The following is a 25,117-nucleotide window of genomic DNA, read 5'->3' on the forward strand; positions in this document are numbered from 1 at the left end:
TTTTAGAAATGTAAGTATATATGATGTGTGCTTGTAAATGATCACTTTAGGAATGACATAATTCGTCACAGAAAATATGTTCAAACTATAATTGCAGCGGCCGATCAATTCCTCCAGTTGTGGTGAGTCTTGAGATTACATTGTGAAGACAAAAATTCAAGTATACTTTCCATACGCTACAGCCATTTGAGTTTAAGAGAAAACAGATATGGTTCTTGAAGATAGGCCATAAGTCGGCCATCCTTAGCTGGCTTTCTTTTCTAGATGAGATTTGTCGTTTGGGAAGTCGGAGTAGGGATATTCAGGTGGCATCGCCCATAGACCTCCTAAGATGGCTAAGTGAGCAGCGAGCAACAGTAGCGATGAATAAGTGTTAGATGGATACACATTCCAACAGAATTCGACAGCTGCAAATAAGACCAGCCTGTAGAATATACCAATTTGGGGTTAGATTTGCTCTCTAAAAGAAAACCACAAAGGCAAAACTTGAATGGTTAGGCAACTGACCTCAACCATACAGGAAACGGAGTTCGCCACAATAAATATGGTAGGCTATAGAAATACCTGTAGAAATAGAATCATTTAGCCATAAGGATTAATGCAAAAGTCTATTTGTAAGCGAACATATGGAATCTTAATCATCATTTTATTATGATGTCCTAAAGAAATTTGTTATTCAGTAGAGCTCCCAATTGGTAATATCAGTTGTATAAATGCAATAGTATGTCCAAAGTAAAATAGTAAGACAAAGCAAGTCACTCGGCATGCTTAGAAAACTTACCAAGAATAAAATTGATAGTGTAGAGAACGAGCGCATACAATCCCAATGAAATTCCCAACAAACATAGTTGTCACGATATCTAAATTCAGATAGTAAACAAGACGCATCAGAGAAGGTAACACACAGTTGGCTATGAGAAATTAGAATAGCTTGTCATTGCTTACGTTCTGTAGTTAGAATCCTCAAATTCGTGTTGGACTTATTCAGCTGATTCAGAGGAAAAGAACTCAAATAGGCAACCTTGAGCTTCATTTGAGCAAGTTTAGAATGTATGAGGCAAAACAACCCCCCTTCATGCCTGTTCCAAATTCACGAGGAAATAAATTAACACAAGAGAATTGAAGAAGAAGAAGAAAAGTTAATCCCCTTTACCCCTATGTGATTTTAGAAACCATCATATAGGTTCCTTGAACAATGTCAATAACAAGGCACCTAAGTTGGTTTTCTAAGATTTTCACCCACACACTATTTATTTAGATTAACAAAATAACAGCCACATTTGTAAGATCCTATAAGCATTGCAATCTTATGTAATCCACCAAATCAAAAGCATATGTTTGAAACAAAGATGAAATTATCAATTAAGCTCCAAAAGATTCTAAAATCAATCAGAAAGAACTCAAGCTCCTACATTGTACCAACCTGCACCATCTATAATGGCAAAAGATTGCAAGCAGAATCAGGTGAGTGGCCAGCAAAAATAGTGCAAGTTCTTTAGATATGAAAACTGGTTCAGGTACAAATTTAAAGTTCACAGACCTGCAAATACAGTAAACATTGCATTACCCACCACAATTAGAAAAGGAAATTCAGGAAAACTGCAAAGATGCAATATTCCACAATAATAAAGCACCAGAAAAGGCAAAATAAGCAATTAATAGTTACAAATGGAAAAAGGAAACACAGTTGATCGATAAATATTGCAAGGAAAAACAGAAAACCCATTTAAGAGTGTCCGTGAATAAGATATCCAACTGATAATAAAAGGGCAACAATGTGACTTCATTATAAACCCCAAATATCTTCATTGAATTATGGCACCGTATTAAACTAAATTAGACACTGAACAGACATATTTCCCAATAAACAGTAAAACAACAACTCAATAAATGAAATAAGAATTTTCTGGATTATTGGAAGTACCAAAAATGTATGAATACACGTCCAAGATTAAAAGCTCTTGAGATATATGGAATTGGATGTGATAATAAGAAAGGTAGCGCCAGCACAATCTGCAAAACCAAAGCACAAGATGGTTATTCACCAATTCAAGCGTGTCAAAATTTCTCACTCAATCATGCAAGAAATATTAAGTTAGAAATGCACAATTCATTCAAATGCAAGTAGAATACGTCCTTAAGATGCATTATAAAGTCTCAGAGTTGATTCATTTGAAGCAACAGAATATTATGAAGGAAAAATGGAGAGCAAGCACCTGCAGAAGTGCCGCACCTGCTAAAGAAGTTATCACTCCAAAGACATCCATAGCCTGCATTTTAAGTTCTTAGAAGTGAAATGTGGGAAGTTTCTTACAGAAAAATTACTTTTCTCATTTTTATTTTTTTAATTCAAAAACATGTGAGCTATCAAGATTCACATACCTTCAGCAAGAGGATGAATAATGGAGGTGCAAAGAGGAGAACATTCATCTTAACTGAGACGGCACCACTGTGCTAACAGGAAGAATGTCCAACACCTTTAGTCAACTAATATAAACAACAGTAATACTAAAAATGCATCCAACATTCGTACACAAATTTCACTTAATGCTGGTTTACTACCTGAAAATAATTAAGCCCATATGCCACTTTTGGTGAATGAAGGAAATCAATGCAGCATGGAAAAGGGTTGTGGCAAAGCAATCATTGAATAAACGAAGCACGAAGATGGAATGCACTCTTTTTGACAGGGAAAGCAAGCATAGAGCCCACCAAGGAACCTGCAATTTATTTTAAACATATTATCCAAAAAAGAACGTGTAGTCAAAATCAAGATTCAAATATCATAGTAACTCCATCCACACATCTAATGTACATATGTAATTATATCGAATAGAGGCAGCAATTCATCGCTATGCCGTTTAATCACCAAAGTTAAAACATGAATTCATCCACAGATATCACAAATATGAGGAAACTACCATACCACATCAGTCTTCAAGTATATGAAGAGCACCATTCCAAGATTCACAATATAGAGAATGCCAAACAAGACCTGCATCAGCATCATTCTGAAGCCATGAAACACAGCAAATAAATGAAAATGAAATAGACTGATTAAAGTCATAATACATGAGAAATCTAACTTCAATTCCTCAATTTCCAGTTATAACAAACTGCCCGTAATAAAGCCCAACACTGCCAACTCCTTTCAACTGGAAAAATGTAATTTTAGTCACATAGGAATCCTTATCACTTAGTCATGTAAGTGACTCTCGTATTAGACTGGCCATCACTAAAAAGGCCACTGTGCTGGATTTTTGCTGACCTGTAGCCTGAGCTGAACTGGAAATGTTGACATAAAATTTATTTATTTTTAATATAATAAAATGTATAAAAAAAAATAATTAATTCCATGTCAGCAGTGCCAGAAAATGTCGACAGCAGTTCAGTTCCAGCTCCGGCAAGCCAAGTCAGCACAATCCTGAGGACATTTTTAGCTAGTGCTGTATTTTTCAGGTCTAAAATGACAAGGTGTTATACCAAAATTACATTGTTATAGTTTTTTCCTTCAAAAATATAAGTGCAAGGAAATCAAATGAACCTAAATAAAATACGTACCTGCGCAGGGTATACTTCACCTCCGGTGATATACTGAATAGCGGAGTATATATACAGAAAACCTGCTGGATATACCAGAGGCCCTGTATCCCCTTTCAATTTGCTGTAATCTCTTTCGCCTCCAAGAAACCCAGTAACCTTAAACCTTAAAATCCTTGATCAGCCCTATAAACCCAAAAAAAAAAAAAAAAAAAAAAAAAAATCGAAAATCTAAAACCAAGAAGCAAAAGATACGAGCTAACCTGGGACATGTAAGCATCCCAATCAATCTTAGTATCTGAAACGCAAACATCAAGAATAGATTAAATTCGCTGAAAATTAGACAATAGAGCAACGCACTTGACAATTAAGACATCAATGTAGTTACATGGGACATAGTGAACAATTAGGAAAACCAGGACGGCATCAGCGAGCAACAACGCGACGGCGAAGAAAATTTTTCGATTTTCAAGAAGTGTATGTATGGAGTGGGCACGTCTTCCGGCAAGCTTTCCCCCGCCACCGGAGTTACCGGATGCCGCCGCTCCTCGGGCCATCGGGATCAATGGCGAAAGTACCAGCAGCACCCGACCTCTAACCCAAAAAGTAAAAATAAAAATCTCTAAGAGGCTGGTAGTGTTTCCGGCCCATATAGAAAGGTGGGCGCATTTGAAAGATGCGTGAAGCCCATGGTTAATAATACTTCATGAACTTAACAAGGAAAGCAGATCAATAGCCTACAAAAAAAATCAAAACTCACAAGGTTATACAAATATAACAATAATAATAATAATAATAAATAACAAAGAAGAAAAAGATTCTGAATGGTGGGGCTTAAGATTGGAAGACTGACTAATTAAACTCATAAAATGGCCTCCACATATGCTGATTACCATTTTGTCTCCACACGTTTGCGGAAAACTCTCCTTATAATCACTAACGGCCTGCCTGCATACTTCATAACCCTTGCTAATACCCATCCCCTCCCCCCTCAGCTCTATCGCAATGGCGGAATTGGAACCCAGGCTTCCATCAGATCCACCGGTAACTAACGCATTGCTTGCATTATATTGTAGTGTAATGTATGCTCTCCGCTGCAGCCTTTTTGTTTTTTTCTCGTAAACTGATACTCTACGGATCGGGCTGATAAGGTTCTAATTTGGTGCTGTAATTAATTAAGGTTCTCGACAATGGGAAGAAGAAGCTGAAATACCTTGATTTCGTCCAAGTTGCCGCGGCGTACGTCGTCATTTGTCTCTCCTCCCTCTACCAATACGCCAAACAGAACTCCGGTCCCCTGAGACCCGGCGTCCAGACCGTCGAAGGTACCGTCAGAACCATCGTCGAACCTGCGTATGACAAACTCCACGACGCCAGTTTCCATCTTCTCAAGTTCGTAGATCGCAAGGTTAGCTTAATCTTTCATTCCGTTTCCAAATTCCCAATTCCCTGCAAAACTATTCACCTATTTATTAATTATCATAAAAACCTTCCGGGTGCTGGGATGTTCCTCATGTGACATACAGGTGGACGACTCCGTGATCGAGTTGGACCATCACGTGCCGTCCCTTCTAAAGCAGGTCTCGCGCCAGGCCTTGGATGCAGCTCGGGAGCTGCGCCGGCGCGGCTTGGCCTCCACGGCCAAGACGGCTTACGTGAAGTACGAGCCCACCGCGAAGGAACTCTACGGCAAGTACGAAATGATGGCGGAGCAGTATGCAGTGGCGGCTTGGCGCATGCTTAACCGGCTCCCACTGTTCCCTCTAGTGGCTCATGTGATGGTGCCGACTGTTGCCTATTCGGCGGAGAAGTACAACCAGGCCGTCACCTACGCAGCCGGGAAAGGCTATACGGTGTCGTATTACCTGCCAGTAGTGCCCATAGAGAGAATCTCCAAAACGTTTCAAGAACACTGCATTGATGATCAGCCTCCCAATTGCCCTTCCTACGTCGCCTAACACTAACAGTAACAGTAATACTATATTTATTTGATTGCCATAACCATCTTGGCTGGATGATGATGATGCACACATCCAATATTTTCATTGTAATGTTGTCAGACAATAGTTTATTTGGATTTGTTTTGGCCCCATTCCGAGCCTCATCTAATTCTGCACTCATATATAATAACATCAAGCAGGAAATGAATCCTTATTCCACCAAATTAAACAGAAACGAAACAAAATCTTGATCATCAGTAGGTTCAAAATTCGCATCAGATACTGGTGGAGAATGAAAATATTAAAGTGATGCGATATATTAATGGTAATGATGATGATCAAAGCAGAGTAGTAGCTAACATCTCAAATAGAACTGAATCAGGGAAGGGAATTATCAAAAAAACTAGTAGATTGAGTACTTCTCACCAGCAGAAGCAGCACCTGGGACGAGCTTCTTGTAGATGGAAATGGCGGTTGGAAGAATAGCCGCAAGAGCCAGAGAGAGATGCTCGGAAGTGCTAGTCCTTACGGTAACCTGACCGCTAAGCTTGTTGTTAATCCCAGCACGAACAGCTACCTTAGAATTGCGCCCGATGGAGAACTGAGCCAGGCTGTTGAACCCCAGAGCTAAATCCCCTCTCCATTTGATTATGGACATGCTGAGCGTGGATTGAACTTGGCCAATTGGGTAATCCACCTCCCTCCGCTGCAGTTCAAAGTTGGCTCCATAAGCGGTGTTCTGTTGCGACCGCACGGCTCCAGCACTGCCCACCACAACATATTGTTTTCCCAATGTAATCTGGTCTTCAACCTTCACACCGGGAACCACATTCTCGCCTAGAAATGTGACAGATATTCCCCCGGCTGCTTTGTGCTTCTTGAAGCTTTTTACTTTGGTTTCCCCTCGGAGGATGTAAGCCAGCTGCTTTCCCATACTCTGGATATCGAAGCCTGCCATGCTTGACAGATCCTCGCCATGCTTAAGTGAAACTGAGGAATCCAGACTGACGGTGAAGTCTTTCTTGTCCTTTGTTATTTGAATAGTATATGCCACTGGGAAACGATTAGCAATAGCTAAGCTGTGTTCGAGGTTGACGCCATCGTAGCCACAGTCATGGTCCCAACCATGGTTATCCAGAACTGGCCTTGCAAGAAACTGTGTGGTTGGCTCCAAGAACCGGTACCTATATGCAGGATTATCACCATCAAAAGTAGGGGGCAGCGCCATGTCGGGTAAGGGAACTGCCACAGGTGCCGCAGCTCCTGAATCTGCATCCTCCTCTTCTGGTATAGCATCTTTGCCTCTCTTCTTGAACTCTTTCATTCTTCTCAACTCCTCTTTCCACTGTTTCTTCTGCAGAAGCTTCACTCGATAATCATATTCTTCAAAATATGCTCTCCTCTGTTCTTTACTGAGTTTTGCCATCTGAGCCTTCTTGAGAGGCTTGAAAGGTGGAAGCTGATCATACTCATCCTCTTCTTCGCCATCAGAGTCAGAGAATTCATCCAGATCAATATCAGAATCAGCATTCTCACCACCCTGATCGGATGGAAGCTTTGGGTGTGGCCTAGACTGCAGCATGGAGGACAGCATGTATGGAAGGGGCGGCACACGAGCCCGGAAACCAAATAGCTTTCTATGATCAAAGGGATCTTGAGGTTTGGAGATGGAATTTGCTTCAGATAAAATCTTCATTGAGTAACATAGCAACAGTAACTGCGGCCTCCAGCTCTGGCCATTGGGTAGTATTTTCTGACCTTCCCTGTTCTTCCTACAAGAGGGGTGATTTTCCACAAGTGAGACAGGATTCATCAGGCTTGGGCTCATCATGCGAAGATCACCAGCCGCATGACCAATGGACTGCTGGACAACATGAGACCTCTGAGAGACAAACATCTCATAGCTCAGAGGATTGCCATTAGGCCCGTCCGGAGGTGCAGAAGCAGCATGAGTTAGGGTGACTACAGCACTTCGCCAGATAGAGGGGCCAAGAACACCGGCAATGGTCTTCAGAAGGGGCAGATCATTGAGATCTCTAGTTTGGGCATCCAATCGGTCAACATAAAGGAGGACATCAATAGGACTCTTACTAGTGAGCTTTTTCACAGAGGATAAGACAGCACGGTTGAAAGACTGTTCCATTGCAGAAGTTTTAAGGCCTGGTGTGTCTATAAGTCGAACCTTCACACCATCAACAAATCCAGTTATGTCTCTTGCAGTATTTGTCCCAGTATTAAATGCATCAATCGGAGCCTTTTCCTCCCCAAATATTGAGTTTATAGTGGCACTTTTACCCACCCCAGATTTTCCCAGAACCAAAATGTTTACAGAAAAATCCAAGTCATCTTTGTTCTCTGATTCTAGCTGCGAAGCCATCCTCTTTGCTGCATCCAAGCTATAATTTTGGATGCCCTGTCTTCCACCAAGAAGTGCAAGACGATACAAAACCTGCGCTGCAACAGACTCATCTGGAGACAGGCCTAACCGATGAAGAAGCCTCAGAAAGTTCACTCTGATCTTTTGCAACTTCTCCAATTTCTTCTTTTCTTCTTCACTCAAGTTGCCCTCAGATTCACCACTACCAGCAAGTGTTGGAGCACTGAAAAGATTGGGGCGATTCGATTGCGGACCAGGCCTAAAAGACCGAAGAGAAGATCCCAGGCCAGCAGGACGCTCGACTGAAAAAAGCCTGGTTCCATCTCGAGAAGTGATAGTAATGTTACCACTGTCTGAATCACTGCCTGTAGCAGCCTTCAAAAGAGCTGCCAGGGCAGCAGAATCAAACAATTCCTTCCCCTCTCCTTCTTCCTCATCTTCAGTATCACCTTCTTCTGAATCTGTGATGATTTGGCCATCAATCCTCTGAGAATGCTCAAATGAACCTTCATCAACTGCATGAGAATCCTCACTGGACCCCTGCTCCAACTCCTCCATGAACTTCTTGGCAGCTTCAGAGCTTCCAAAGATCAAACCATCAGTATCTCCCTCTTCTGATTCCTCTGCTACCACATCCTCTAACACCCCATTCCCCTCAGCCCCAGAGGCATCAGCAGGCTCATGTTCTACCTCCGGTTTCTTCACAATGTCGGGGGCTGCACTTCTATCAGCAGAACCAATAGTTTCAGTGGCCGTGCTGCTATCTCCAGCTATGGAATCTCCTGTACCAAATTGCTCATCCTTTTCCTCGGCTGCACTTCTATCAGCAGAACCAATAATTTGGATGGCCGGGCTGCTAACTCCATCTATGGCATCTCCTGTATCCAATTGCCCATCCTTTTCCTCCTCACTCGCATGAATTTCTGGCTCAAGTGGCTTCTTCTCCAAATTTTCCTCTTCACTCGCGTGAATTTCAGGCTCAATTGGCTTCTTCTCCAAACTTTCCTCCCCACTCGCATGAATTTCAGGCTCAAGTGGCTTCCTCTCCAAACCATCCCCTTTATTCACATCTTCAGGTTCAGAAATTTTATAATCCGCACCAATTTCCTGCATACTCACTACTGATTCCTCAGCTGATGCTTCTTCTGTCCTGTTGCCTCCATCCCCTTCCCCCTCCCCAACAACAGCTGCTCCCGAGCTTAACAAATCGACCTCAATGCTGTCAACAATCGAGTCACCCTTAGGGGCGTCACCAGAACCAATTGGTTTGGCAACATCTGCCTCGGCAACCTCATTGGTATCCGGTCCATTGCCTTCCCCCTCATGTACAACATCAACATGAGTGGTCTGAACTGTAGAATCCCCTTCAGCTGCAAGCTCCACATCAGTGGTATCATCAACCAGCGACGATTTTTCAGATTCAACAGCTGCGCCGTCGACAACTAGGTTTACCTCAGATTCACTAACCTGGCCTCCATTGTCCGCGTGCTCGATATTGCCCTTATCATCCTCGCCATCATCCCCCTTCGACTCAACGTGATTAACCAAAGACTTTCCACCAAGCGGAACATCATCAGACCCACCCTCGCCCTCGCCTTCATCCCCCACCGGCAAAGGCTTATCCGACGCCGCTTCAAACTCCTCCTCCCCGCTCAAATAAGCAACCCTACCATCACTACCGTCATTATCTACGGACTTATTAAAGCTGCTAGCAGATGAAGCAGCGTCCATAGCGGAAGAGAGGAAGGAAAAATTAGGAGAAGGCGTTGGAGTAACAGAGGATAAGGAAGAGATAAGGTAGGTATGTTGGTACGTATTTATACGAGAGCAAGGAAGGGGTTTCTTCTCGACGCGAACACACACACACACACACAACAGCGACTGCTAGACGCTACATTTTATTTATCTATTTTTAATAATAATAATAATAACAACAACAGTAATTAATTATTTCGGTTTAGCTTGAAAATAATAAATAAATAAATAACCAGTTGCCACTTAGGTTACGTATCTGAATTAAGAGTGCAAAATTGTTTAATTCAATGCCAATGCACGCAGGATTCATGAACCAACGGTGAGGATTGCTCTGGCAGGAATTGAGGATCGGGATTTGTTTGTTTTCTTTTTGTATCTGCATAACAGATTTGTTTGTGTTAGTGGATATTTGACATTTGCAAGTAAAAAATGTTAATTTAATTGACAATAAATATATATACGTTTGTTTCTTCCAGTCCACTCTCATCTGTTTTATCTGCAAATGGATGGCCAAAGCTCTGCCTCTCAAGCATTGGTTATCTGCAACCAAAGCATTATTATTACTATTTGATAAGATGGGATTTTATTTTATTGCTTTCAATTTATGCTTCTGATTTTTTCCACGTACTTTATATTTATGTGTACATATTAGATAAGAATATGAAAATACAAAATATCTGATACAATCATACAAGCAAAAAGGTAAGGGTGCTTTCAGAAAGAATTCTCTGTGACTAACTACTGTCATTTTAATTTTTCAAATAGGCCCAAAAAAAAAAAAAAAAATCTAGAAAAAGTTCTTGAATTGAGGACATATTTGGCTGAACATGCCCACCGAGGGTTCCCAACTCTCCTCTTGGGGCTGCCACACTTACATAAAGTAACTGTTAGGACAATGCAAAAGTTGGAGAAGATGTTTACTAATAGACATATTCGATTTATGATCTTTCATCCTATCAAGATATTGAATATCTAAACAAGACATTAACTTATCATCGATCCCAGAAAAAAGTTTTGCCATTTTCCACAATTCATTATTCAACATACAAATTGTTCATACAAAAATTTAGGCATACGAAAATGTCCGATGTGCAATACTTTTCTGGCGCACAATAAATAATCTAGCACATAATATTTAGATTTATTAGGATAGATAAACCATACCAGTGTAGTAAGTAGTAACATTGTAGTTAGGAGATTAGAGCAGCATCATCCATCAAGGAGTTGGAAGTCGTTCTCTCCAACTCTAAGTCTCTTTCCAATTCTTCCCTTGTCAGAAGCCTACTTGTGGGTGCAAAGTTTGAGCTTAAATGATTTTGGGCATCTTCCAGGTCTTCAGATTTTAACACAAAATGGTTGCCTACTGCATCAATGGTTCTATCTATGAAATTTGACCTTGATATATAGTCTTTCATACGGCAAATGAACTCCAAATGATCCCTTTCCTAAAACCAGAAAAAGATAAACATTAGGTCCAATAGATTGTTTTGCATCTAGAAGCACTTGCAATGGAGTCTAGACTTGCAAGAAGAGCATGTTGAATCAAATAAAATTACAACAAATATAAAACAACACAGATTGTTAGAAGCTCAATATTTTAAGTCATCAATGGTTGTCTTGTTGTCTTGGCTGCCAAAATTCATAAGCAACAAATTAAGCATGTGTATTTGCTCATTTATGGACTTGTTTAAGCAAATTAGAACACTGTGTTTTTTTGCAGGGATTTCTACATCGAAAGGAATAGCAAATGTAGATACAAAAATGGGGAAAATCTATAAAACATTTTGATCAAGGTCAAATGAAAAGCACCAAATAGATAAAATGCGTGCACACCTGTCTATACTTAGGAGCGCGTTTTGGCATCTTGAGGTAGCCCATATTACTCTTCTGATAATCCCACAGAAAGGATGTATGATGAACCCACCTATTTTTTATAATCGATTGGGCATTTCCACCAAACTTGCGGTTGCCAAGTATGTAATCTGAAGAATCAAACATGGTTCCATAATGATTCTCATACTTCATCTATTATTCCGCAAACTTTTGTGAAATGCAACACACACATGTAATAGATAATGATTTGCCTCTTCTATCTTGCACTATATATCAAAATACTGGTACAGTAAAATTTATCCAAGTGAATAGCTGATCTGATTAAGAGATGGGTAAAGGGTCCATACAGCATCACCTGACAGTTGTCAGGGTTACCATATTTCATCAGAAATCCCCGGAAAAGGAAGAGACGTCATGAAAAAGCTGTGGTACCCAATACGAACCATTTTCGTGCAGTCTGAAATCACCAATTCCTTGAAATACTTTCTCATAGATTAAGCTGCTCCATGACATGATGGGCTTAGGATAGGATTGCAAATCTGGAACCGCACCTTTATTGCATATAAATGTTACAAAAATTGTGGCCTGATCAACAATAACAGTACCACCTCCAGTAAATCTTCGAATGACTGGAACATCATCTCTTATAACAGAGTCGATGTGGATAAGTTCCTTGGGCTTCCTATCACAAACATTCATGCATTGCACATCAAATTGTTGTATTTAGTTGTAACATATGGAGCCATGGCACAAGAACAAGCAAGGTAAGATGTTTGTCAATTCCCTTCTTTTTTTCTTTAATATCAATTCCTAAATTTGAAACCTCCAAGTTTCAAGATGCTAATGCACTAACAAGTCAACCAAACACAACAGGGACAGTGGTTTCCACGTTTAATGCATACTCTAGCATGGATGATTATTCAGGCATGAACATAACATGAATATATATATATATATATGTATATAAACAAGCATACAGATTAAGTGTAATGGTAAAGTAGAAACTCGCACACTAACGCAAACATGTACCAGAAATATTCATATTTATATTCTAAACATCAAGAATATACAAGGAAACCATACATACAATAAAAATAAATAAACGTACCAAATAGATCCCAATGCATAATAAGGCAAAAGTGCATGATTAATACTAGTATGTAGTTTCTAACTCTGATGCTACCAATTACAGAATTTCTATCTAAGGCCAAATTGTTATAAATTTAATTCTATGTGAAATTTGTCATTAACAATCAGCAGTAATACTAATGGCTCTTGCAATGCTAAATAATGTCACAAAAGCTCTCTGTATAACTACAAGTAAAGCCAATTCTCTTACATTTCATTATCCCTACAATCCAAAACTCAACTCTTCACATTACAGTACTTATGAGAAACCAAACAAGCACAGAACAAAATACAAAAGATTACCCAAAACAAAGAAAGACAGCAAATCTTATAAACAATTAGCTACATAGGCAGTAAATTGTAAAAGCACTCACCCGGAGATACCCATTACAATGGTCGGATCAATTGTTCCATCATTAATGATGAACCAGTTATCAGAAGTGGTCCTCAGCAGTCTCTCCTCCAAGTGCAATTGTTGCAGAATGGGCACTCCTTTTAGCCTGAGGATATTGATCAGAGGCAACCCAACACTTCTTGTTGGAGATGCACTCATTGCAACTGAAAGAAAAACTATAAAAAACAATTTTACTCTGCAACTCCTCCCACAACCAAAATATGCTGCAGAGCTTCTCCAATATCTAGCTAAATGCAAACGCTAAACACAAATCAAAGGGGTGAACTTCAACAGAGATAGAGAATTCAACATTGCCCAGAATCAAGTTTTTCAGACAGGGCTGTGGAAAATTTTAATATGATAGTCAATGACATTATCACAGAAAATTATGATTGAAAAACAAGTAGATATGCAGAATTAATTTAAAACTCCAATCCAAAATGAATTAGTGAAACAACTTCAAAGTGATATTTCTTTTCACAAATTCAACCGCTCACATTATAGCCGCAGGGCCTTCGAAAAGCTCCCGGTGCTTTTCTTCTGCAGGACACCGTTCGTAGAATTCAAAGTCGCGTCTGTGACGCAGTTCCGCAATTCCTTATTCCAGCCGCAGTTCACACGGTTTTTACAACTCGATTCGCCACATAAACGTCCGCCGATCGTCAGGGTCAGGTGGTTAAGCGGAGGCGAGGGCGAGTGCGTTCAAGAAAAAAAAGAAGCAAAAGAGGAGTGGTGAGGAGGTCAAGAAATTTTTTGCGGTCAAAATGATGCTGCGGAATAGGAGCTGTGATGGCGACTATGAAAAGAGATGGTAGCGGTTGTCGACGGCGATCGGGCTGCGCGGCTCTGCGGCCAGACGGAGGAATAACAAAGAAGCGTTGAAATCCCCCGGTGTAATTCCAGATTTGTACCATAGCCATCATCTCTATGACAATTAGGATTTGGACAGCTCCGAATTCAAACAAATTTTTTTACTATTTTCATTCCAAAAATAGTTATACTTTAGTACAAAAAATATGTAATTTGTATTTAAATTACAATTATATTATTATAAATAAATCAAGATAAAAAATATATATATATATTATATATTTTCATTAACTAATAAATTATTTTATTACATATTGAGTGTCTTAATCACTGTAGGACACAGAAATTTATGATAAATATAATGAGTAGATAATTAAAAATATATTAATTGAAAATAATTAACATGTATTCTAAATTAAAATAACGAATTAATTTAATTAAAATTTGAAAAATTAAATCAAAAAATTTAAAATAAAATTAAGATGGGTAACTAATTTGAAAAAAAAATAACATGAGATGTAAGACGGACAAAAATAGCAATATGAGAGTGTACTTTTTAGTTGACTCAAAATAATTATTAATTATTCTCTTATTAAAATTATTAATTTAATATATACTATTACTGTATTTTTTATATTATAAATATATTTTTATTTATTCTGCAAATATATATGATATGGAGTACAAAATACTACTAATCAATAGCATAGTAATTTATACCTTTGTCTCCAAAATATATACTCCCTCTTTCTAATTCAAATATTTTCTTATTGTATTCAAAAGTATTATTTTCTTTTTTTAAGCTATCTTTAATCCTAGTTTTTTTTGCATGTTTATAAAAAAAAAATATAAATTATTTTAATTACATATTGTTTTTTTGTGACATAAAAATCCACAATTGTTATCCAAAAATACACATTGAATAAAAGACAAGTCAAGACGAATAATATGTGCCAGACGACCTACTGATTTGAAGCTAATTACATATTGTATTTGAACTGTGTATTTATATTATTACATTTTTAAAAGTATACTACATAAATTAAATTATTAGAATTTTAGTTATTTGGATTTGATTTGCAATATTTTCAAATATTTTACTTAATTTTAATTATTTGTTGATTATATATATATATATATATATATAAGTCAAGTAAAAATATAAAACATATATACTCCTTTCATTTACTAACAAATATTTTATGAATCAATATTTTATAGAGATATAATATAATAAAGTAATATAATATTCAAAATAAAAAGCATGAGTATTTTAGTATATATTTATTATATTTTATATGAGTAATGTTATTAATATTTAAATATTTTTAATATATTATATTTTAATAAAATATATTATACAACATGATATTATTTATCATAAAATATCGTATTAAATAGTATTTATTTTTACTATTTCAAAAGAAATATACTAAACTCCATATTTTGAATTATTAGTTATTTTTTATTTTTCGATAAAAAAATACTAGTAATAAAATAGTATTTTAATCAAAATCCAAACTTCAAAACTCAAACGAAATGGAATAGAAACACATCCCAAATGTCTCTTGCGCAAACATAGAGTCAAACTAACAATGCATTAATTTATGTAGTATTTTAATTTAAAATAATTTTTATACAACATATAAAGAACAAACTCAGCAACATTATCTAGAAAATATCAAATTATAAGTAAGATATAATATACACTATATCAACTTATAAAAAATGAATAATATATGATTTTTTAATATTTAATATAGAAAAATACAAAACAAACAAAATTTAAATTTAATACAACAAGGTGGTCGGATCAGTAAAAAGTTTAAAGTTTTGAACTTTAACACTATTTTATTTAAAATATTAGATTAAATATATATTTGTCTAATAAATATAACATTAATTATGATTTTTTTTTTATTACTTTTAAATTTACAAAACCCTTCAATAATCTGTCGAAACAAAGCCTAGTAATTTTAACTATTTTATTATTGAGTCAAAGTACCGGGAATATCATGGTAGCAAAATTCAATTACATGTATCCAATAATGGTTAATTAATCGTATTCACCATTCCCAATTATAATATTATACAAAATATATGTAATCAAAATGCAGTTTCAATCTTTATGAAACGTAACGCAATTTTCATAAAATAATATATTTATAATATTAGACATTGTTTCAGAAATATAAAGTGAAATAAAATATTATCCAAAACAATAAAAAAGAGCATAATAATGGGTTGAGGAAGCAGAAAAGGTACTTAAAAAAGTGAGGTGGCGAATTCAAAATTGACCACAAATAGTCAACGGATCCATTACATAAACCCGACCCGGAAGCTCACCTAACACCTTTTTTTAACAATGAATTATCTTAACAGTGAACGGATTACGGGTTGTGAACCGCCCCGTTCCGTCCGACCAGCCGGAGAGCGCCGATAATTTATTTATTTATTTTTTCATATTGAATATATATTTATTTATATAAAATGTATTTTTATATGGAATTATTTATTGCGAAAAAAGCAAATGCGTTGAGCTGTGACTTTGCCTGAGCCGTATGGCTATATATATATGCAGAAAATCTCGTAATTATTCACTTTTTGGGTCTGCAATTCTTCCATTACATCTCCTCACCCTCTGTCCCCTTGTTTCTCTCTCTTTCGACCTACAGATTTGGTGTAATTCTTTGGGTGCGTTAGATTTCTTGATTTTTTTTGTTTCTTTGCTTTGCCCCGGCGGAGCAGTTTCTTGATTTTCATTTCCATTTGATAAAAGATAAAGAAAAAAAGAGATCAGATTTGTGTTGTAGAATCATTAGATCAGGGGGGGAAAATGGTTGAAACGCGGCGGAGCTCGTCTTCCTCCTCCAAGCGCCCTCTCTCTTCGCCTTCGTCTTCTCCGCCTAATGGAAAACGATCCAAAGTTGGGGTTTTTTCTTTTTCTTCTATTTGATTTATTGTTTCTTCTCATTTCGTGGAGCTATTCTATTAATTTCGCGTTTTCCGGGGTGGTTTTGATTTTTGGGGTTTTACCTGCATGCAGGCGGTGGAGCCGTCTTGTCCATCGACGAGCCGTTCGTCGCCATCGGGGGAAGTCGTGGGCGCGGCCGTGGAGAAACAGTTGGAGCACGGATCCGCTGATCTGGTTGACTCCGCCGCCGTGAATCAGTCAGATTATGCGGCGGCTGAGGGGGCCCTGGGAGCGGCCATGGAAGGTGAGGGTTTGTGCATGAGTTTCATCTTTCTAGAATTTTATTTGTTTGGCGGGTTCCGAATTCTTGAAGTTGATTTCTTTCTTGGAATCTTTGGCTGTGGGATGTAGGCGTTTCGGTAATTGATGGAGAGACCGGAAAGTCGAATGGGACTTCAGTGAATAGGGGGAAGAAGCGGCAACCGAAATCTAGCGGTGGAGTTGCATGGGGGAAGCTCCTTTCACAGAGTTCACAGGTGGGTTTACATCTCATTCCGTTTCTGCTCTTTAATTTTTCTAATGATTTCATAACTTCAATATTCAAGAAACAAATTCAAGCTCAATTTTAATCTGGATCTACAGTGGATGTGTGTTCTCCTCATACTTAATCAATCTCGCCATCTATAGCTAATTCAAATATAAGAAGTTAACAATTGTTGGTAGAGAATATATCTTTGGTCGGGATGGAGGACATCTTCTTTCCTGACACTAATTCGAAAAGAGCAGCTAATTACATGGCAGATTCAGTTAAGGAGAGACTTTCTTATGATATGACCAGAATCTTTATTTTCATTTACAGATATCATATTGTCTAACAAAGGCAATGTTCGATGTTTTGGGAAGCGTTGCATCTGGGTCATTCTGTTGAACTAATTCTGTTTCTATTGCATACAACCTTATATGTATTACAACAATTTCTTAATCAGGGTGCATGTATTTGTGTTTAGTGTTACTTTTGGTTTTGGCTTTCACCATTCAAAATCATTTCTTGACTGCCAGTCTTTTACGCATTGTTTAATCCAGGATCCACATGTGACCATAGAGAGTCCTACTTTCACTATCGGTCATGGTCACCAATATGATCTATGTCTAGACGATCCAAGTGGCAGTAAATCCTTGTGCAATCTGAAGCGCATGGAGCCTGAGGTTTGTCATGGTTCTTTTCCAGGAATTCTTGAGCTGTTTAAAAAATTGCATTCCTATTCTATAATGTGATTTGTAAATGCTTGTGACCTCATTTTCTTTAAACACTCTTAGGGAGGTGAACCTGTTACTTTGCTTGAAATCACTGGGAAGAAAGGAGCCGTACAGGTTAATGGGAAGGTTTATTCCAAAGATACCACTGTTCCTCTAAATGGAGGGGATGAGGTTGTTTTCAGCTCAACTGGTAGACATGCTTATGTATCCTTTTGTCAGCATAAATTTAGTTCTTGCCTTTGTAGTTGAGATTGGTTGGTGTTTTGACTTTTTGTTCCGGAGGTGGTTAGGATGCACATATAATAGAGACGGATTTGTTTTATCATGTGAAATTATCTCATGTACTGTATATTATACTATTACGTGTTGCAAAATATGCCCATGCTTATTTTGACGTGTCAGCACGGAAGACGAAGCGGTTTTGTGCCACACTGTAAAATGATATTTTTGCCTGCCTTCACATTGCATGTGCATAGTTTCCTTGACATGCTATTAGATTTTTCAACATCTGATCAGCAGTGGCGAATCTTCAACGGGCGTCTCTCCCTCAGTTGGCCTATTAGAGGATCATGATGGTTCCATAAAAGGATTCAACATTGAGGCTAGATCTGGGGATCCTTCTACCGTGGCTGTTGCCTCAACATTGGCATCACTATCAAATCTCAGTAACCAATTATCTCTTCTTCCTCCATCAGCTCGCAATGGCAAAGAAATACAACAAGGTTCTGAAATACCATCTGTTGCTTCTGCATGTGAAGTTCCTGATACTTGTGTTGTTGATACTGAAATGAAAAATGCTTCTACCCATAATGATCATGCTTCTGCATCAGTTATAGAGAATACTGGCGCACCTCCTGCTGATACTGCCAATGATAATTTGAATATCAATGCTGATAGTGGTGGAAAGATGGCAGGGGAAAATGATAGTTTGAGACCAGTCATACATTATCTTTCCAGTCCAACAGATCAAGTATTTGATATGACCGACAACTTATCAAGACCTCTTGAAGAGCACAGGGTACCAAGAGATCATTGCAAGGGTTCTGATCCTATGCTTACAAGTCCATCAAGACCTACCGCATACTCACCAAGACATCAAGGCTTCAAAGATTGTTTGCAGCAAGGGCTAATTGATTGCGATGCCATTGATGTTTCATTTGATAATTTCCCATATTATTTGAGGTAAGCTTTGCAATGTGTAGCATTCTACTTTGTTTATTTACTTTCATCCCCAAATACTTTTGGCAAGTGATCATTGAGAGACGCCAGAGCTTTATGGCCTTGACTGCATTGCCTTTAAAAATTAAAGTGGTGTTTTTGGTATACCGTAAAGACTTTAGGTTTGAATTTTCATGTATATGTTGTAACTGAATGGTATGTTGTACGTAGGTGATATCTCTGTCTAAGGTATGGAATATAATGTTACGATATAACATTGTGTATTTGAACTATCTTGTACATGCTTGATGTGTGTTTCAATGGTGTTGTCAATTACTTAAATATATATATTCTCCATGAATGTCTTTTTACATGCACATTGAATCATCTGTCCTTATATATGTATGTATATGATCATATACTTTTTAATTTGCCTAACTATATGTCCAAGAATGTTCACTTACTTACACATTGAATCATCTGTCCAAGAATGTCCACTAACATATGTGTCTTTCCTAACAGTGAGACAACCAAGAATGTTCTCGTTGCTTCGACATACATAAACCTAAAGTGCACAAAATTTACAAGGTTTACTTCAGATCTGCCTACAGTGTGCCCTAGAATTTTATTATCAGGTCCATCAGGTAATGTTTTTGTTTTATGTTTCTTCTAGAGTATCATTTTGTTTTACTTCCTGATTAAACTGATTTATTGCTAATCTCTTGTTAGGTTCTGATATATATCAAGAAAAATTGACCAAGGCCCTTGCCAAGTATTATAGAGCTAGGCTCCTTGTAGTTGATAATATTCTTCTACCTGGTGTAAGTTCTTATTTTAGCTGTTATCAACTTTATCTACTTGGAGTAATTTCTTTTTTCGAGCTATTCTATGTTTTTTCTTGTAGAATGTACTTATATTAACTTATGAGTTATGACTTGGAAAAATCATATAGGCCTCGGTGCCAAAAGAAGCTGAATCTTTGAAAGATAGCTCAAGGATTGAGAAAGCTAGTATTTTTGCGAAACGAACTACTACTACTCTACAAATTAAAAAACCAGCATCAAGTGTGGAGGCTGATATTACAGGTGGTTCAGCTATAAGCTCTCAGGCTCAGCCCAAGCAGGAAGCATCTACTGCATCATCTAAAAACTACACTTTTCGCAAAGGTATCTTGCTTTGTTGTATATTTTTATTTATTTGATTATTCACCATCCTTGTTAAATGATCGTTGTGTTCTTTTGGCAGGAGATAGAGTAAGATTTGTGGGTTCTGTGCAATCTGGACTTCCACCTACTCAAACTCCAATCAGGTAATGGGAGCGCGAACTTTTTGTTCCAAATTCAACATTTTGTGATTTCTTTTTAAATAATATATCTTTGATGTTCTAATTAACAACATGCCATTGTTTTGAACTTTTGATGGATTAATGAGAATGCTAGAAACTTGGTTCACCTGAATATGGAATGTATAGAGGGAAATGAAGTTAAAAATGAATTATCAACATCATTCTGTTAATCAACTTTTTTGTATTTGCCTGCATGACCATTTTTGTACATCGTTCTTTGTATGGTCTTACAGTGAATAAGTCCTTTTGAATAGAGTGCAGGATTAATATATATAAGTGGAAGCTTGTGAATAGTTTTGTTTCTTCGCTGATGCTAATGCTGCGAGGTTTATGGTTCCTCTGTGTGGTTTCCAGAATCATCCTGATTTAGAACTTGTTAGGGTGCTATAATTTATTTGTGTGCTTAGTTGCACCACAAATTATGGTTTTCAGTGAAGAGTCTGGTGGTTTTTGTTCTCATTAGATTGGGCAAATCTATGTGGTTTCTGTACGAATTTTTATGGCTGGTCTTATTTGTTTGGGTTGATAATTCTTCTTCTCTTCAAAATTGATGCAGAGGAGGTCCCCATTATGGTTGCAGAGGAAGAGTGCTGCTTTCTCTGGAAGAAAATGGTGCCCCCAAAGTTGGGGTCAGATTTGATAAAGCAATTAGTAACGGTACTGACCTAGAGGGACGCTGTGAGGCAGATCATGGTTTCATGTGTTCTGGTAATCGATTTCCAGCCTGGATTCTATTTACTCTGTTTGTATTGTTACATTGTATCTATATCAAGTATTACATTCCCTGTATCTTGGTGATTGTTATCTTTCTTTGCAGCCGAATATTTTCGTCTTGATGCCGCATTTGGTGATGACTTTGATAGATTTGTAATTAATGAAATCTTTGAGGTATTTTAACTTAGGAGAATAGCACAATATATTCTGATTCAAATGCTGTGATTGTCCATGGATGTTGATGAATTGCTTTATTATGCAGGTTGCTTCCATCGCAAGTAAAAAGGGTCCATTAATTTTGTTTGTGAAAGATGTTGAGAAATCCTTGCTGGGAAATTCTGAGGCCTATGCGTGTTTTAAAGTTAAGCTTGAAAGTCTTCCTGATAATGTTGTTGTAATAGCTTCACATACCCAGACAGACAACAGAAAAGAGAAAGTAAGTGGCGGCTCAGTTGTCTTCTTTATCTTATTCTGTGTTTTGTATCCGTCGATGTGTATGTTAACATTTTTTTATCACACATGTTTACTGAACATTTTTTTATCACACATGTTTACTTCAGTCTCATCCTGGTGGGGTACTCTTCACAAAATTTGGATCCAACCAAACAGCATTACTTGACCTTTCCTTTCCGGTATGTTCCATTAACTGAAAGTAGAACATTTATCCTCCCCCATCCTATATTTACAGTTAGCAGTTCTTCGATAATGTTAAGAATGTGAAATTTATTGAAGCAATATTAGATTAAGAAGCTTATCGAGCTAGAACATGCGAGTATCTTGACAGCTCAACATCTGGTCGATAAAATACTGTTTTGCTGATCATTTGCGATATGCATGAAGTGTAACATATTTAAGCTTCTAAATGGAATTTTTTTATCAGGATAATTTTGGTAGGCTGCATGATAGAAGTAAGGAAATGCCAAAAACAATGAAGCAGCTCAGTCGTCTTTTCCCAAACAAAGTGACCATACAGCTTCCTCAGGTGATCAATATATCTTTGTTATTATGTGATGTGTATCCTACCATCATATGTAGAGTGACTGATCTCTGTTAAACTGTGACAGGATGAAATTTTGATATCGGACTGGAAGCAACAGCTAGAACGAGACGTTGAAACTATGAGAGCACAAGCCAATGTTGCCAGCATTCGAACAGTGAGTCTCCTTGTCCTCTTTACATCCTCATCTTTTGAATCCTCTGTGATTTGCATGGTCTTCCCCGTGGATTTATTCAGGCTAAATTATTCCTGGGTCCACGGTGTTTGGTTAATGAAAACTTGTTCTCCACACCCCCCCCCCCCTCTTTTTCCCCTGTTTGAATGCTGTGTCTGCTATTTGAACTTGTATTTACTGCCTTATTGTTATCTCTCCCCCTTGCAATTTTCAGGTTCTAAATCGGGCCAGCCTTGATTGTCCCGACTTGGAATCATTATGTTTTAAAGACCAAGCTTTGACTAGTGAAAGTACGTCAAACCCAAACCTTTTGGTTTATATTGTCATCTATTTCAATCGGACGTTCCATAACACTGGTTCTATATGTCATAGGTGTCGAAAAGGTGATTGGTTGGGCTTTAAGTCACCACATTATGCATTTCTCTGAGCCTTCACTCCAAGTGCCTAAATTTGTAATTTCAAGTGAGAGGTATATGTTCCTACAAAATTCCTTTCATTAGAGTTACCATATACCGTGACTGGACATGGACGGGAAATAACTTGGTTGTTCAGGCTTAGATTCTTACCATTCTTCTTTTACCTGTGCATTACAGTATTAAATATGGACTTGATATTCTTATGGGCCTTCAAAACGAAAACAAGAGTACAAAGAAATCTCTGAAGGTGAGGCTTGCATACTTTATTTGGAGTTCATCCCTCATTGTTTCCAGATCTTTTACATAGTTTAGGTTTGGAGATTGACTCTTGAATTTTAGGATGTGGTTACTGAGAATGAATTTGAGAAAAAGCTCCTTGGTGAGGTTATACCACCTGGTGATATTGGAGTTACGTTTGATGACATTGGAGCGTTGGACAATGTGAAGGAGACTTTAAAAGAATTGGTAATGCTACCTCTGCAGCGTCCCGAGTTATTCAGCAAAGGTCAACTTACGAAGGTACATGGCTTTCTATCTAAAGCACAGATTGGAACCACAATCAATCTTGTTCTATTAGTGGTCTAGTATACATGTATGTGTTATTGCTGACCCTGTCATTCCTTGCAGCCATGTAAGGGAATATTGCTCTTTGGCCCCCCTGGTACTGGCAAAACAATGCTTGCAAAAGCTGTTGCGACTGAAGCTGGAGCAAATTTTATTAATATATCAATGTCGAGCATAACGTCAAAGGTGCATTTCTAAATAGCCATTCTATCTCTGTTTTTCCGGGCCCTCTCCACTCTTGTTCTGTAATTAAACTCTACTGGTTGTGCATGCAGTGGTTTGGTGAAGGAGAGAAATATGTCAAAGCTGTCTTCACTTTGGCTAGCAAGATTTCACCTAGCGTTATTTTTGTTGATGAGGTCTGTAAAACCTCTTCTACCGTTCTTCCGTTCCTCCCATCACATTAATAAGTTAACTGTCTGCATCACAGGTTGACAGCATGTTAGGGCGGCGTGAAAACCCAGGTGAACATGAAGCCATGCGGAAAATGAAGAATGAATTTATGGTGAACTGGGATGGTTTGCGAACAAAGGATAAGGAAAGGGTGTTAGTTCTCGCGGCAACAAATAGGCCTTTTGATCTTGACGAGGCTGTAATCAGGAGGCTTCCAAGAAGGTTTGTCCACTTATCTAAAATATTGCATCTTATTGCTTGTAATGTAAAGCAATCTTAATATTTACCTCTTTCTAATGGACTTAATATACAGGTTGATGGTCAGTTTGCCAGATGCTCAGAATAGGGAGAAAATATTGAAAGTCATATTGGCCAAGGAAGAGTTGTCCCCTAATACCGACCTTGGGGCGGTTGCCAAAATGACCGAGGGATATTCAGGAAGTGACCTAAAGGTTTGATCATGATTACTATTTACTCATTTTAGACATGTTTGTAGTTAAGATGCCTTTTGTTATATTATTGATTGTCACAATTTTTCAGAACCTGTGTGTGTCGGCTGCGCATTGCCCAATAAGAGAAATATTGGATAAGGAAAAGAAGGTGTGTACTGCTTCCTAATTTTGATCTTGAAATATTGTTTTCATCTATTGATGTAATTCAGCCAGGAATGTCATTACTAATCTTGTTTTCATACAATCTAAACTGTAAATTGTAGGACAAAGCCATGGCAACGGAGGAGCAAAAACCATTACCTGCATTGCACAGCGGCACTGATGTCCGTCCCCTGGTCATGGACGACTTCAAATACGCACACCAACAGGTTCGTATGCTCAGTGCACCCCGGCATGAATGATGCTTACATTTTAATATCATGCTATAATAATGTGTGATGTGAATGCAGGTGTGTGCGAGTGTTTCATCCGAATCGCAGAACATGAATGAGCTTCAACAATGGAATGAACTGTATGGGGAGGGTGGTTCCAGAAAGAAAGAATCCCTCAGCTACTTCATGTAGAGTTGGGGGCGAGAGAGAGTTCGTATATGCTGCTGGGAGCTGTATAGTGATAGACTTTGTAGGCTATTTTTTCTCTTTTTTTGGTACCTACCCTCCCCCTGCCCTATACACTATCATTATTGTTACCTGAAATGGTGTAGGAATCCAATTTCAGGCCCTGATGAGTTCAATAAATCTTCTTCCCCGACTGCTGTATATACCATACATACATAGTTATACCATGTCTACTAGAAGTATGATGATTGGCAAGTCTTGGTTGCATTTTCTTGGTTATTGTTTAGGTTAGGCTTCTCAACATTCATTCATTCGTATGGCAATTGGCTTCATACATTAGGAGGGAAGACATACCAACTAATGAGTGATTAGTAGTGAGAGCTCTGTTGTGTTCGATG

General features: G+C 37.9%; 5 protein-coding genes across 13 annotated transcripts; 2 read left to right on the forward strand and 3 right to left on the reverse strand.

Annotated features, from left to right (window-relative positions):
* Positions 1-45: 45 nt before the first annotated feature.
* Positions 46-4,546, reverse strand: LOC127251723 (dol-P-Man:Man(5)GlcNAc(2)-PP-Dol alpha-1,3-mannosyltransferase). Of its 2 annotated transcripts, XM_051275561.1 has the most exons (14): positions 4,434-4,546; positions 3,929-4,277; positions 3,804-3,838; positions 3,562-3,699; positions 2,927-2,995; positions 2,563-2,720; positions 2,383-2,449; positions 2,217-2,270; positions 1,925-2,013; positions 1,424-1,540; positions 946-1,079; positions 782-860; positions 508-564; positions 46-424 (listed from the first exon to the last, which is right to left on the reverse strand). In XM_051275561.1, the coding sequence occupies exons 2-14, from the start codon at positions 4,095-4,097 to the stop codon at positions 244-246; spliced, it is 1,347 nt and encodes a 448-aa protein (XP_051131518.1). In that variant the 5' UTR covers positions 4,098-4,277; positions 4,434-4,546; the 3' UTR covers positions 46-243. The 2 variants fall into 2 exon arrangements, with proteins under 2 accessions (XP_051131518.1, XP_051131519.1); XM_051275562.1 differs by lacking the exon at positions 4,434-4,546 and having other exon boundaries at positions 3,562-3,706; positions 3,929-4,075.
* Positions 4,456-5,650, forward strand: LOC127251727 (stress-related protein-like). The gene is made up of 3 exons (XM_051275567.1): positions 4,456-4,584; positions 4,721-4,948; positions 5,067-5,650. Exons 1-3 carry the CDS (start codon positions 4,546-4,548, stop codon positions 5,496-5,498), a joined length of 699 nt encoding a protein of 232 aa, XP_051131524.1. The 5' UTR covers positions 4,456-4,545; the 3' UTR covers positions 5,499-5,650.
* A 129-nt stretch (positions 5,651-5,779) lies between these two features.
* Positions 5,780-9,708, reverse strand: LOC127251721 (translocase of chloroplast 159, chloroplastic-like). The gene has a single exon (XM_051275559.1). The coding sequence runs from the start codon at positions 9,586-9,588 to the stop codon at positions 5,884-5,886; it is 3,705 nt and encodes a 1,234-aa protein (XP_051131516.1). The 5' UTR covers positions 9,589-9,708; the 3' UTR covers positions 5,780-5,883.
* Positions 9,709-9,820: 112 nt separating this feature from the next.
* LOC127251726 (uncharacterized) lies at positions 9,821-13,883 on the reverse strand. Of its 7 annotated transcripts, none has more exons than XR_007838965.1 (7): positions 13,465-13,883; positions 12,948-13,131; positions 11,889-12,127; positions 11,446-11,594; positions 10,777-11,057; positions 10,074-10,152; positions 9,821-9,988 (listed from the first exon to the last, which is right to left on the reverse strand). XR_007838965.1 is itself a non-coding variant. In XM_051275565.1 (5 exons), exons 1-4 carry the CDS (start codon positions 13,124-13,126, stop codon positions 10,803-10,805), a joined length of 822 nt encoding a protein of 273 aa, XP_051131522.1. In that variant the 5' UTR covers positions 13,127-13,883; the 3' UTR covers positions 10,071-10,152; positions 10,777-10,802. The 7 variants fall into 7 exon arrangements, 2 of the variants coding, with proteins under 2 accessions (XP_051131522.1, XP_051131521.1); XR_007838961.1 differs by having other exon boundaries at positions 12,948-13,143; XR_007838963.1 differs by having other exon boundaries at positions 12,948-13,211.
* A 2,480-nt stretch (positions 13,884-16,363) lies between these two features.
* LOC127252165 (uncharacterized) lies at positions 16,364-24,989 on the forward strand. 2 transcript variants are annotated; one of them, XM_051276231.1, is made up of 28 exons: positions 16,364-16,703; positions 16,824-16,995; positions 17,103-17,227; positions 17,775-17,897; positions 18,009-18,152; positions 18,445-18,670; positions 18,779-19,130; positions 19,629-19,750; positions 19,836-19,927; positions 20,059-20,272; positions 20,352-20,415; positions 21,008-21,159; positions 21,269-21,339; positions 21,428-21,601; positions 21,726-21,797; positions 22,046-22,147; positions 22,230-22,319; positions 22,552-22,627; positions 22,710-22,806; positions 22,931-23,000; positions 23,093-23,272; positions 23,381-23,503; positions 23,593-23,676; positions 23,748-23,932; positions 24,024-24,162; positions 24,251-24,310; positions 24,426-24,530; positions 24,612-24,989. In XM_051276231.1, exons 1-28 carry the CDS (start codon positions 16,614-16,616, stop codon positions 24,723-24,725), a joined length of 3,618 nt encoding a protein of 1,205 aa, XP_051132188.1. In that variant the 5' UTR covers positions 16,364-16,613; the 3' UTR covers positions 24,726-24,989. The 2 variants fall into 2 exon arrangements, with proteins under 2 accessions (XP_051132188.1, XP_051132187.1); XM_051276230.1 differs by having other exon boundaries at positions 18,445-19,130.
* The last annotated feature ends 128 nt before the right edge of the window (positions 24,990-25,117 follow it).

This window comes from Andrographis paniculata, unplaced genomic scaffold, assembly GCF_009805555.1.
Source record: "Andrographis paniculata isolate CXL003 unplaced genomic scaffold, ASM980555v1 Contig45END, whole genome shotgun sequence".
Lineage (NCBI taxonomy): Eukaryota > Viridiplantae > Streptophyta > Magnoliopsida > Lamiales > Acanthaceae > Andrographis > Andrographis paniculata.

Bases quoted from the DNA above. Each gene is read 5' to 3' on its own strand.
- LOC127251726 (XM_051275565.1), bottom strand. From the start codon at position 13,126: ATGAGTGCATCTCCAACAAGAAGTGTTGGGTTGCCTCTGATCAATATC. The intron at 12,128-12,947 runs GTGAGTGCTTTT...TGTTTGTGATAG, and splicing joins ATTGTAATGGGTATCTCCGG to GAAGCCCAAGGAACTTATCC. The intron at 11,595-11,888 runs GTTCGTATTGGG...TTGATTCTTCAG, and splicing joins TTTCAGACTGCACGAAAATG to ATTACATACTTGGCAACCGC.
- LOC127252165 (XM_051276230.1), top strand. From the start codon at position 16,614: ATGGTTGAAACGCGGCGGAGCTCGTCTTCCTCCTCCAAGCGCCCTCTC. The intron at 17,228-17,774 runs GTGGGTTTACAT...TGTTTAATCCAG, and splicing joins TCCTTTCACAGAGTTCACAG to GATCCACATGTGACCATAGA. The intron at 20,273-20,351 runs GTATCTTGCTTT...TTCTTTTGGCAG, and splicing joins AAACTACACTTTTCGCAAAG to GAGATAGAGTAAGATTTGTG.
- LOC127251723 (XM_051275561.1), bottom strand. From the start codon at position 4,097: ATGGCCCGAGGAGCGGCGGCATCCGGTAACTCCGGTGGCGGGGGAAAG. The intron at 3,839-3,928 runs GTAACTACATTG...TTTGCGTTTCAG, and splicing joins AATTGTTCACTATGTCCCAT to ATACTAAGATTGATTGGGAT. The intron at 861-945 runs GTAAGCAATGAC...ATCTGAATTTAG, and splicing joins GAGGATTCTAACTACAGAAC to ATATCGTGACAACTATGTTT.
- LOC127251727 (XM_051275567.1), top strand. From the start codon at position 4,546: ATGGCGGAATTGGAACCCAGGCTTCCATCAGATCCACCG. The intron at 4,585-4,720 runs GTAACTAACGCA...TAATTAATTAAG, and splicing joins GGCTTCCATCAGATCCACCG to GTTCTCGACAATGGGAAGAA. The intron at 4,949-5,066 runs GTTAGCTTAATC...TGTGACATACAG, and splicing joins TCAAGTTCGTAGATCGCAAG to GTGGACGACTCCGTGATCGA.
- LOC127251721 (XM_051275559.1), bottom strand. From the start codon at position 9,588: ATGGACGCTGCTTCATCTGCTAGCAGCTTTAATAAGTCCGTAGATAAT.